The 12,271-nt window shown below is 52.7% G+C and overlaps 1 protein-coding gene across 4 annotated transcripts in view; it reads right to left on the reverse strand.

The window, feature by feature from the left end:
- BOC (BOC cell adhesion associated, oncogene regulated) overlaps nucleotides 1-12,271 on the reverse strand; it is a 67,527-nt gene that overhangs the window by 6,700 nt on the left and 48,556 nt on the right. For 3 of the 4 annotated variants that reach the window (XM_059391965.1, XM_059391964.1, XM_059391962.1), the window contains 9 exons: nucleotides 11,616-11,762; nucleotides 9,608-9,751; nucleotides 7,861-8,154; nucleotides 7,219-7,491; nucleotides 5,483-5,790; nucleotides 2,046-2,208; nucleotides 1,540-1,650; nucleotides 826-1,032; nucleotides 282-463 (listed from right to left, as the gene is read on the reverse strand). In XM_059391965.1, coding sequence (XP_059247948.1) covers nucleotides 282-463; nucleotides 826-1,032; nucleotides 1,540-1,650; nucleotides 2,046-2,208; nucleotides 5,483-5,790; nucleotides 7,219-7,491; nucleotides 7,861-8,154; nucleotides 9,608-9,751; nucleotides 11,616-11,762 — 1,829 coding nt within the window. The remainder of the gene's footprint in view (nucleotides 1-281; nucleotides 464-825; nucleotides 1,033-1,539; nucleotides 1,651-2,045; nucleotides 2,209-5,482; nucleotides 5,791-7,218; nucleotides 7,492-7,860; nucleotides 8,155-9,607; nucleotides 9,752-11,615; nucleotides 11,763-12,271) is intronic. The other variant, XM_059391963.1, reaches the window with a different exon arrangement.

Raw genomic sequence — 12,271 nt, forward strand, 5'->3', positions numbered from 1 at the left:
AAGATCACCTGTTATTTAGCCTAAAGGTCCCCCAGCTCTTGGACACCAGAAACAGCCACTTCTCCAAAGACGTAAGTCCCCTCTGAACCTGCCTGAATACTATAAGGATGAGGCTCTCAGGCTAAATTCCCAGCTGTGGGGGACTTGGGGGGTGGCCATCTAAAGGGAAGGATTTTAGAAGAAGGACAGAAGATTCCTTCCTGCTCCTGCTGCAAAGCCAGCTCCTGTCATCATGAAACTCAACCCTGTCTCCCCGCTGCACTCTGTGTGAGGCTACTTACCATCCACTTGAGCATGATAGTGGTCTCATTGACAGCATCCGTGAAGGTGATGTAAGGGCCTGCCACAGGCCTTTCGTACACACGGCCACTATAGCTTGACACCACATATGGCCGGGAGGGGGCGCTGGGCTCACTCTCCCCCAGCATGTTCAGAGCCCTGACCCGGAACTTGTAGGAGGTGCCTGGTAAGAGAGACTCACTTGAACCCAGGAGCTAGAGAACACTTGTGACCCACTCCCACCCAGCACACCCAGAGCCTAGAGGGATCTTTTGGGTAGCCCTTCCCCAAATGCAAGTGTCCCAAAGACACAAGAACTCCCATCTTCTTCAGAAAGGAGCCACAGAAGGGCTACCTATGGACCTCTTGCAGAAGAGGAGGAGGATAAGGAAGGGTTTGTAGGATGGAGGGGACACTACTAAGGGCATCCACATAAGCAAGATGGCAGATGGCAGACCAGCAGAAAGAAGAGCCTCCAAAGTTCCAACTGTCCTCCGAGGGGTCGGGGACGGCTGGGAGACCAGGTGATAGTGGCCAGACCCTTACCTTTCTCTAGGCCAGTGATCTCCACCGAGAGCCGGGAAGGAGGGATGGCACTGGTGGCCAGAATCCAGTCCCCCACCTTCTTTAGCTTCTTGTACTCCACACGGAAGGACTGGATTGGGAAGCCACCATTCCCACGGGGAATCCAGGTCACATACACTGATGTCTCAGAGGCCATGGAGATAGTGGGCCTGTCAGGAGCTTCTGGGGCTGGAGAAACCAAGATGTGAGGGATGAAGGAAGCAGAAGGGATACGGTAAGCTGGTTGCATTGCAACTGAACTTGGCCTGTTCCTGACTGGGGCCTATTCTTCCCCCATTCCTCTCCCTCTGGTTGTCATATCCGGTCTTCCAGAACCACCTGGGTCACCTTCTCCCAGAAGAAGCCCTTAAGCCAGGGTCCCTAGAACCATGCTTCTGCAGTGTCAGACTGCGGAGGGCCCAGAGTCTGTGGCTGTCTCCTCTGTGCTGCCTGGACCCACAAGGTTAGCATTTCCCCCACCCACATGTCAAACTACCATGTTTTATTTGAAAAACTCCAATCTATGTTTTCTTAATAGGGTTGGCTGGGGAGATGCCAGGAAAATATCGTAAGGCTTCCCAGACCCACAGAACAAGACCCCATTCCACCTGCAGCCATGAGCCTTCTAAGGCAGTGGACCTGGTTCCAGTTCTGACTCCTGCTCCCTCCCGCCCCTCTGAGCTGCTGGGGGCTTACGAGAGAGGCGGCCATGGTCTGGCTGGCTGCTGCTCTGGGGGCTGGCTCCAGGATCATCTCTCTGGATCTGTTGCTCCTTGCTGGCCATGATTTCAGGTTTGGGCCGCCGTCCTGGATGGAGATGGATTGAAACCAGCAGGTGGGGGAGGATATATTGGGTCTCCCTTTCCAGAGAGTTCTTTCAGCTGGGGGGGCAGCGGGGGAAGGCAGGGTGTCTAACCATCCTGGTACTACATTTGGCCCCTGTGTGTGTGTGTGTGTGTGTGTGTACATGTGTGTTCTGGCTGGGGAGGGTGGGCAGTGGTCAGAGAGACCAGCTGGCAGGTCTTCTGATGAGACACAGGACCTCAACCTGGGCTCATAAACCATAGGGAAGCAACAGCTGAAAGGAAGGTAAAGTTCAAGGTGAATAACTGGGTCAAGGTGAGCGGGACTTCCATCCTGGGCCTCACAAGATTTGCTCAGGCCCACAAAACCCCAAGCTGGGGGCAATGTTTGCTCCTTACCAGTTCGGAAGGTGACCATGGCTGTCTGGCCTTCGCCTGCACAGTTGTAAGCTGCCATCTCCACTTCGTACAAGCTCCCAGGGTCGAGTCTGGTGAGGGTCAGGCGGTGCTGGCTGGCCGCTATGCTGGAGACAGTCCAGTTGTCGGAGGAGTTTGTGACCTGCTGGAGAAGGTAGCTGGTATCAGAACCGGCATCTCAGCCCAGAGCTGCTGGTGGCTGAGGTTTGCGGAAAAAGCAGAATGGAGTCCAACAGCGGGCAGGAGGAAAAGAAAGACAGTGGGCCTGGTTTGGGGAGGGTAGTGCTGCCAAGAGCAGACAGGTCCTGCCGGCCCTGGGACTTCCCTCCTCACTGGGACAGTGAAACAGGCTCCATGATCCTTCATCTAACCATCCTGTCAAAGAAAATTCTGTGCAGAGGGTTGAAAGGCCTCCTGCTGCTGAAAATTTCTCCAAAGACGACCTCTCTATATTTCTGAAAACCTACACATTTAACTTTTTTTCTCCTCGCTCTACTTAAACCAAATAAACACAGTCCCTTCAGTTTATATTCTGGGGGGATGATTAGGAGGATAAAAGCAGCAGCACCAGTAGAAGGACTCTCAGTTGCTGAGTGCTTACTGTGTGCTCAGCATGGAAGCAAGGACTTCACAGCCCCTATGAAGAGCTTTCGTGACAAAAGCCCAAGAGACAGGTGCTAGTTTTGTTCCTGCTTCACAAATGCTAAGGCTTGGAGAGAGGAGTAATTTGCCTAGAACTACATTGCTAGTGAGCGCAAAAATCATGACTTGACTACAGAGGAAACGTTCATAACTATATGTAACTCATCCTAGAAAGAAAGTCTGGGAGACAGAAAATCTTGGGTTTAAATTCTGATTGTATCTCTAAATTCAACTGTGTAACCCTGAGCCAGTTTCCTAACCTCTCTCATCCTTAAGGTTTTTATTTCTAAAAGGAGTCAAATAAAAGCTCTCGGCTTCCTCTGAAGATTAAACGAGATGATGTACATAAAGTGTCAGGCACTGAACCTGGCACACAATAGGTTCCCGGCGAGGCCTGACCCCTTCTCCAGACTCGCCCCACATCCTCCGCTTGGTGGGCTGCAGCCATTTGGATCCTCCTCTTTCTGCTCCTGCCCTCACACCTTATGTTGTGCTTAAAGACTGCAGATGAATTGTAACTATTATGAATTAATCTTTAATGGCCCCAAATTTCTAGCCCTTTAAAGAAAAAAGTCCAGGCTTTCTCCCTGACAAGCGATGCCGAGAGGCTGCTTCATCTCCCTATCCCACCTTCCAGGACAAAAGGCTTAACTGTCAACAGTGCAGAACTCACACAGTCTGCTGGGACCTGAAGCTGTGGTTTGCTCAAGAATTAAACAGCTGGTAGGAAATTCTGCTTATCCCTAAGCAGAATATTCCGAACTAGAACAAAACCTACTATTCAAGGGACAGGGATGGTCTGGCTTCATTTATGTCAGACTTCCAAGATTTGTTCCAAGGGGAGAAGTTTTTACAAACTGAGAACCCTCAGTGGTACTGGAAACCCAGACACAGTAGCCTGGGCTCTGCAGATGCGGCAGGAAGTAAAACTGGCTTCATGAAAAGTGAAAATGAGCTGAGTGATTCCCAGTTTCCTGCAAGAGAATGGGCTGTAAACACAACCCAAACACTGGTTTTTCATTTCAAAATCCTTTCTTGTGTGACGATCCGTAGACCTGCAAGTCCCTTGAGAAACGCATGGCTTGCAAGACATAATGTCTCTCTTGGCTGTGTCTACTGAGCAGCCCCCAGTGCCCCACAGGCCGGAGTCTAACTGAAGCCAGACCCAGCGGGGGCACGGACCTCTCACAGTCCTGGACCCCTTTCTCCCTCGGCCCTCCCAGTGCTGGCCTCACACTGCTACTGGGCTCAAAACAAAACTAAGAAACAGCACGGTCATTAGTCACTGTCACACGCACATGGGGTGAATGCAGCCTTGGCCTGGCATTTCCGGATCACCACGCGTGGCCTTTGCCAGCCTGCCTCTTGGTGAAGCCATTTCATGGCCACCTATTGGCCTGAAAAATAGGATTCTTGTTCTCATTGCTGGTTCTTGTCTCCTGAGGATCGTGAGCATTTGGCCTGCCCTGATCTCTTTGTACAGTTCTGAGATGGAGGTGTCTAGTTACAGGGGAAACAAGGATTAGGGCCAGCCCTGCCCCATAACCTGAGCAGAACAATGCAGCTTTTTGTAAAAAATACATTCATGCCCTTTGCTGGCTGGCTGTGAAGAGGCCCACAGGCGAGTGTCAGTGAGAAAATGGGCCCCCAACCCCCACCTAGGAGGCAGTTTTGCCTCGGTATCTTTCCACCAAGCCAGAGTCAGTGTGTCTTTGGACGTGTCCTGAGCTGAGGTCATAGAGGGAAAGAACAGAAGGTGAGGGGCTGGCGGGATCCAGAACAGGGGAAAACCCCACTGCATAGCCAACACACCCCACCACACAGGGCCGGGTTCATTTTTTGGTTTTGGTGGGGAAGAACAGTTGATAAATACTTTTAGTATATAAGATATGGTGCCTATATCAAATAACATTTAAAAAATCCATTTAAGAACAATAATTTTTACTGTCTAATGGTCTTAGAAAAAGCCGCACACATCTGGGATGAACTGAAATGCTCATCTAGGACATTTCTTAAAGGAAATCTCATGTCCTTCTGCCCTGTGGGGTAACATCAGGTGAGCCCATAGCCCCGTCCCATCTCACAGGACACTGTGTCAAAGAAGGTGGCCTAGCCAGCTGTCCCCACACCCTGCCAGAGCCAGGAGTCCCCTCCCTGCTAGCTCCCAAAACACCCAGCTGGATAGGCCTCTGTCTGTCAAGGAGAAACAGCTGAGGTCTGAGCAACATCATGGCTTGAGCTCCGACGCCGGCTTGTCAAAGCCGAGCCATGAGGAATCCTGAAACTGAGAGGCTATTTTAGAGCCCGCAGAGAAAACGCTTGCTCACAAATATTTGTTTTCCTGGCCCTAGAGCAAGCTTGCCATGTGGAGTTCCTGCAGGGATGTGCCCAATGGAGCTTCCTTTGGTTAAAAAAAAAAAAACAAAAACATCATCAACGACAAATGACAGAGGGAAGGGGGAGGGCAGGTGATGGTGAACAGGGAGACTGTTAACTCTCGCCCAGGAGGAGAAGCTGGTGGTGGTAACTTCTGGGAAACCAGCGCACAGAGAACCTGAAGGAGCATGCATGACTTTTCCTGGGCCTCTTAGGGTCCCACATGCCTCAGCTCACAAGTGCCTTCCTGGGGGGTGGTAGGAAAGTGCAGTGACGGAAGACAGAAGGTCAAGATCAGCAGCGGGGACTGCCGGTCCAGGCCGCAGGAACTCAAGGGAGATGGCCAGCAGGCAGAAGGCCCTGCCCGGTCTGAGAGGTCTGCATAATGCCAGGCATCATACCTTGCGGTGCTTCACCACGTAGTAAAGGATCGGCGCCCGGCCGCCACCCTCATGCCGTGGCCGCCACACCAGCTCGTATGAGTCCGTCTTGGAGGTCCGGGGTGAGCTGAGGATGATGGGTGCCTCGGCAGGAGCCACCTGCCCCTTCTCCCCAGGGCATGGTGGGGAAGCTGGCTGCTCTGAGGTAGGGGGCTTTGGGTGCCCTGGGTGCCCCCTTAGCATCTGGTCAGGGCTTCCGGGTCTGGAGGGTAACATGGAAGGGGTGGCACTGTCCAGTTTAGCATCCCGCCATGGCCTCAGGGTTGTACCTGGAGGACCAAGAAGGAAAGAGAAGAGAAGAAAGGGGATGTTGGTTTCCCCGGTCGTGGGCTGAACTGTTGTACCCAGGAAGAAGTCAGAAGTGAGTGAGAAAACCTGCAGGGCCAGGAAGAGCCCCCAGCTCAGAGCCTGAGGTGACCATCAGCCCACTCCACACACAGTTGGGTTCTGTGGGAAGAGTGGGGACTGTATCACCGCCCAGCCAAGAGAGATGGGCTGCCTGGTGCCCTGGCCCAGGCTTCTTGCCATGACCTGGGGCAGCCCTGCCGGCTCCTGTGGGATGCTGTGCCCCCCTCCTTACACCTACGCTGGGGTGGGGGGACATGAGCCTTCCCTGTGGGGACTTAGCACCATGCAGTCTTTCCCTACTCCACCGCAGCAGCCTGGCATGTGAAGTGGGAAGCCGACTGTAACCCCCCTCTGAGAATCCAAGAGGCCAGGAGAGCAACACCTCCTTTAGGAGGCAGCTGCAGAATCTGTGAGTTTGCCCTTTACCCGACCTCCTGAACCACAGAAGGTGGCATCTGATCGTGTGGATTCAGCATTGTTTGTGATCATATTTTTCTCAAATTATTTCCTTAGTGAATTTGGTCTCCTCCACGAAGAAGCTGTGTATTTGTTATGTTCCTCTGCATCCCCCACCTCCAATGTTTAGTCCAGTGCTGAGCGCATAAGGAACCGCTCAGGCAGCACAGGTGCCTATTGAAATCAATCAAGCTGAAAAGGACAGATTTGCTTTTCTTTACTCTAGATCCCTGGTTGTTAAACTGGATGTCATAGAACGCTAGGGACCCACAGACTCCACAAAATAAAAAGCATTTAAAAAATTATAACAGTAGGGGTGCTTGGGTGGCTCAGTGGGTTAAGCCTCCACCTTCGGCTCAGGTCATGATCTCAAGAGTCCTGGGATCAGCAGGGAGCCTGCTTCCCCCCCCCCCCCCGCCTACTTGTGATCTCTGTCAAATAAATAAAATCTAAAAAAAAAAAAAAAAAAATAACAGTAAAGGGACACATGGGTGGCTCAGCTGGTTGAGTGTCCGACTCTTGGTTTTGGCTCAGGTCATGATCTTGGGGCCCTGGGATCGAGCCCCGAGTTGGGCTCTGTGCTCAATGAGGAGCCTGCTTGGGATGATTTCCCTCTTCCTCCCCCTCTGCCCCTCCCTTGCTCATGTGTGGTCACTCTCCCTTTCTCTCAAACAAATAAAAAAAAAAAAACTTAAAAAAAATAACAATGGTAAAATTAATCACTTTCACAAGTGAAAATGTACACTTCTGACTTTAAAGTTAATGTAAATTTGAACTTACAACTAAAAGCCACTTTTATCTATTTTATATACTGGAGTTCTAAGTTGGACTTCAGTTGAGGGAAGAGCTCTGTGAATGTAACTGAGATCTCCAGCCTTCTGGGCTGCACTCACCTGGCCTGGCAGTCCTCAGCTGGACCACGGCATGGGCGCTCCCAACTTCATTCTCAGCCATGCACTGGTAGACGCCTTCATCCTCGGGCCCTACGCTGACCACTCGCAGGGCCCTGCGGGACAGTCGGAGGCGCTGGCTGGAGGTGAGGGGCACGGCATTCCTCAGCCACAGAACAGAGGGCGGGGGGTTCCCACGCACCTCACAGGTGAGCTTGGCACTCTGGCCCCACGGGATCACAAGCTGGGACAGCTCCATGGTGACCTCAGGGGGTTCTGCCAGGAAACCAGAGCAGGGGTAAGAAAGGCTGAGGTCTTCCCATCTGGGACCGGATAGGCTGGGGAGGGATCCGTAGTCAGGAATGGGTCCCTCCTTCCCCGTGACTGTCGGTAGAGGGAAGGAAAGTCTCCCGTGTCTCTTCTGTCAGTCACGACAGGAAAGAACTAGAGAGGGATGCCAAGCCTGTAGCCTAGTCCCTGGGGTCCAAGCATCCCCAACTCCCTCTGTCCTCCTCCACTACTCACTGGGCATGGGATCTCTCACAAGCCCTGACCCTGTCTGAGCCTTGGGGTTGGGAGAACCTAGAAAGACCACACCAACCATAGCGAAGGCCAAAGAGAAGAAAGTCTGCAGGAGACACTCACCGAATACCTGGACATTATAGAGGATGACTGCCGCACCAGGATCCCCAACCCCGTTGTCGGCCATGCAGCAGTAAGTCCCCGAGTCCTCCTCACTGGTGGCATCGATGAGAAGGTTGCTTAGCAGGAAGCGTGTCTTGTTGTAGGCAGCGACACTAGAACCATCCTTGGCCCAGGTGACCCGTGGGGGTGGGATCCCACTGGCCACACACTCCAGGATCAGACTCTGGCCCTTGGTGACGATGATGGTCTGGGCCTCGGGGGGGTAAATAATGCGAGCAGCCTCGGCAGTGGAGCCTGGAGGGGCCGAGAGGTGAAGGGCAGCCTGTGGGACCAAGACTCAGTGCAGAGGACCACCCCCCTGCCCCGCCTCAGGTGGCCAGGCCCCAGAAGGCAGACCCAGACAGCATGTACTTGGAATCAAAGAACTCTTCAGGGGCTTATGACCTACATCAAGAGAAGCCACTGACGGCGTTCCCCTGCTCCTTGGTTCCTTTATCAAAAACAAGGCCCTCCTTCTGCAGAGAGCTATTGTGAGAGATGAGCTAATAGACTGGAAGAGCAGCACTGACACAATGTGTGTATGAATAACCATGCATGTTGGCACAGAAAAAGATGAGGGGGTGGGCAGAGAGTGCAAGTGACTTTTTCTGCTTGCACTCAGCAAGTGCACCCCAAGTCGGAGGGTGAGCTAGAAGACAAGGAGCCACAGTACCCCCCACATCCTCAGAGGTCTCGGTGCTCATCATCTCTCACTGTGTGAGCACCTCACCGAGCTGAACGGGACCTACTGTTTAAAGACACCATTTCTGTCCTTAGCTGTACAGTGTTCCAAGTCCCCACGGCACATCAACTACCGGCTCGGCCGCTCAGCTAAGGGAAGAGTGATCCTTTGCCAGCCCTGGGGGAGAAGCGGCACTTGCCCTCCAGTGGCCCCTACCCCACGTTGGTCTGTGTGATTCTGCTTTAGGTGTCAAGCAGGGGCAGATCCGGGTTTTATAAGACCCGAGACTTACAGAGCTTGGGGGGCCCTTTAGGAACCAGAATGCCCAATTACACAGACAAAATCTCATGATGGAGGGACTGCTGAGGTTTGAGTTCATTACCTACACAGTACATCTGCCTCTGGTGTTGCCTCTAAAACCAGACTCCATGAAGACATCCCTCCGCTAAATCAGCAGGAAGCCCAGAAAAGTGCCTGCCCCCAGGAAATGCTCGGCAAAGGCAGATGCTGTTTTCATACAACTGGGGAAACGTGTGGGCCTCCGTGGACTGTCACCAGAGGGAGGTGATGGGCACACTTCAGGGGTGCAGGCAGTGAAGGCTCGGCCTGGCCTTGCACCAGACAGGCCCTGTGGCCTCACACGGGCACAGGCGCATCATCGTCTTTCCTATGCATGCGCTGTAAGCTGCTGACAACCGGGCTGTCTGGCCCCAGCCGCCACGACCCGGCAGATCCCCACTCTGGAAGTCTCATGGTGAAGAGCTCCTAGTTGGCGGGAGAAAGGGACCAGCAAGCACAGCTACCTCCGGAGCTAGGCAGGGGACATGTGCCGCTAGAGGGGAGAGGACGCTCACTGTATCTGAGTCCTGGATGCCCCACTGGCCCGAGCCTCACAGCTCCAACCGCCACCTCACAGAACACAGATTTTGAGCATGGCCTGTGCCCGGCTCCCCGAATCCCCTCCCGTCTCAGCCTGACCAGCCCCTCAGCCCCTTCCATCAGTGAGACAACCCCCCTGCCCCTTACGGCGCACGCGGAGCCTGTCACTGGAGCCTGAGGTTTTCACTTCCTGGGTCACTGGGTTGTAGGCGGCACACTTGTACATTCCCTCATCCTCCTGGCTCGCATTCACAATCTGGAGGTTTCCCGACGGCATGATCAGGTAGTTATCTGAGAAAAGGGCAAGGTGAAGGGGACATGGGGTGAGTTAGGACTAGAATACTGCGGCCAGTAGTTTCCAGTGGGCAGGCAGGGCAAGAACCATAAGCCGTACACCTGAATTCCAATAAGCCCAAACTGAAGATACTATTCACCCCTGTAAAACCTCCGATCAAGGGGGACAGAAATGCCAGAGAATGAAACTAGCCAATCAGCCGAAAAACTGGCTCGTTAACGTCTCCCGAGTTGTACCTAGGTCTATGAAAGAACATTTTATACTTTCAAGGGAGTAAGGTGGAAAAGAAGCAAGATTTGGGGTCTGCCACAGCTGGGCTTAAGCTTTGGATCTGTCATGCACAGTGTGATTTTGGACAAGCTGATTAACCTCTCAAACCCTGTCTCCTCATATGTAAAATGGTGTAGTATGTGTCGCCTCCGAGCCACCGTAAGGATTGAGGGGCCCCTGCTGTACACCTGGGAGAGGAGATGATCACTCCTGCAAGCCATGAAGAAGGAGGGAAATAAATTTAGAATTTCCCATGAGTCTCCGTCAGGGTCATGTCATTGAGCCACCTTGCCACTGCATTTCTGTAACCAGGGAGGAGTATTCTAACTCCCAAGCACCACTACCTCCATGAAGGTCACTGAAACCCTTCTGCATCACTGGTTTGCTAGACTTTGTCTGCTTCGGGACCAGGGGTGCCATGGGGACAGGGCCCCGCAGATGTGTTCTGCTTCTTTTAACAGGAGCAGATTCATGGCTTCTGGATACCTCAGCGACTGGGATGGTGTTTAGCTTCCTGGTAGGCAAAGCACCAGCCATCAGTGCAGAGCCTTCTGGTGGCCTGGCCTGCCCTGGGGGTCCTAGTGTCTCTGAAATCTAGGTTCACTGAGCCTGGTGCCTGCCCAGCACTGGGCCACCCCAGGTATGCACAGCTCAGTTAATGCCTGAAGAGTGGGAAAAACCCGACCCCTGTGGGGTGGAAGCTGTGTATAGCCAACCTCCTGCTGGGGATGTTGGAGATTAATACTCTATTTCTCTCAGTCTCTGGTTATCTCTGAGTGGCAGATTAGGGGTTTTACCCTTTCAAAAATATTACTTTCTGTATTTTTTATAGTGAACATATATATTCCTCACAGGAATACAGGGACATATATTCCTTTCTAAATCAGAAAAACTTAGTGAATGGAAATATTGAAGTGTCTAGAGGATATTCTAAAAGGAATACATTTTGAACTGTGGGTTCAGTTAAGCAGGGTCTACTTGGCCTTGAGTGAAGGATCAACTATGGGAAGAAGCTGTCTTCATCTTGAGAGACATCCCCTCTCCTCACTGTCATTCTGTGGACCACAGCTTGGCCTCTCCTAGCCCAGCTGTCACGTACCCTGTGGCCTGAGCAGGAAGATAGGGCAGCTGAGATAGCCGCATTACTAGGAAGATGGGGAGGGAAAAACCCCAAGTCCCACCAGAAAGCTTCCTCTGCTGTGTGGGAAAGAACTCCATCTCCCACTGGGACAACACTGCAGCCCCATGGATGGCTGGGTTCGTGAGGCCACCTCGCTGTGTGTGCCTGGTGGCAGGGAGCACACACACGAAGAACTCTGTGCTGACAGCCTTGGTCAAATGGTGACAGCTCAGTGACATCTTCCAGAGCCTCAAAGGATGAAGAAATTCCTCTCAACAGGGCAGAAGACCTCCATTATGGAAACCACTCCCTTTAGGAGCCTACAGGGCTAACCAACAAGGCAGAAGACAGCTGACCAGCATGAGGAGAGGCCTGAGGGCATGTTGATGGGAGTTGGGGAAGCAGTAACCAGAGGTGGTCAGATTCCCCACACCCAGCCTCTGCCTCTGGGCTCCTCCTTGCTCACTTACCTCTTGATGCCTCTAGCCACTCCTGCTTGACGCTGTACCGGACCTGGGCTTTCGGGTGGCTCTCAGGAAGGTGGCAGGCAATGACTGCTGTGTTCCCCTCATCCACTTCAATCACGTGCTGCACGTCCAACTTGAAGTCCTGGAGGTCTGTGGAGAGAAGGGAAGGTGCCAACTGGGCCTCGATGGAGGGGAGAGACAAAGCACTGTTTCAGGGTGGGTGGATGCCTTGGTGTCTTCAGTCACAATAAGCAGCTACAGGAGCCTCACCCCCAGGGGCTTTCCAGGAGTGTCCAAGTCCTTCCTCTAGCCTTCTGTTGTCTCTAAGAGTTTACAGGATGGAATGTGTGGCCTCCATCATTGCATGAGAGTTCGACTTGGTTTATACACATAAGCTGGACAGTGGGTACATGGGTGGAGAGATCCTTCAGGAGATGCCCATGACACAGACTGGTTCTTCTCTTACACTGAGACACAGCGACAAGTTGGCCAGGCCCATTGGCCCTACCGAACGTGGCAGGAGATGGGTCAAGGATCAAATCCTAAATGCCCGGGCACAGCTCAGCCAATGAAGACTAAAGGGAATGATGGAAGAATCTCTTCTTTCCAGTGCAGTCAAGTTCCCTGGTTCTTCTTTAACATCCTTGGTAACAGTGACA

This window comes from Mustela nigripes, chromosome 2 (genome assembly GCF_022355385.1).
Source record: "Mustela nigripes isolate SB6536 chromosome 2, MUSNIG.SB6536, whole genome shotgun sequence".
Lineage (NCBI taxonomy): Eukaryota > Metazoa > Chordata > Mammalia > Carnivora > Mustelidae > Mustela > Mustela nigripes.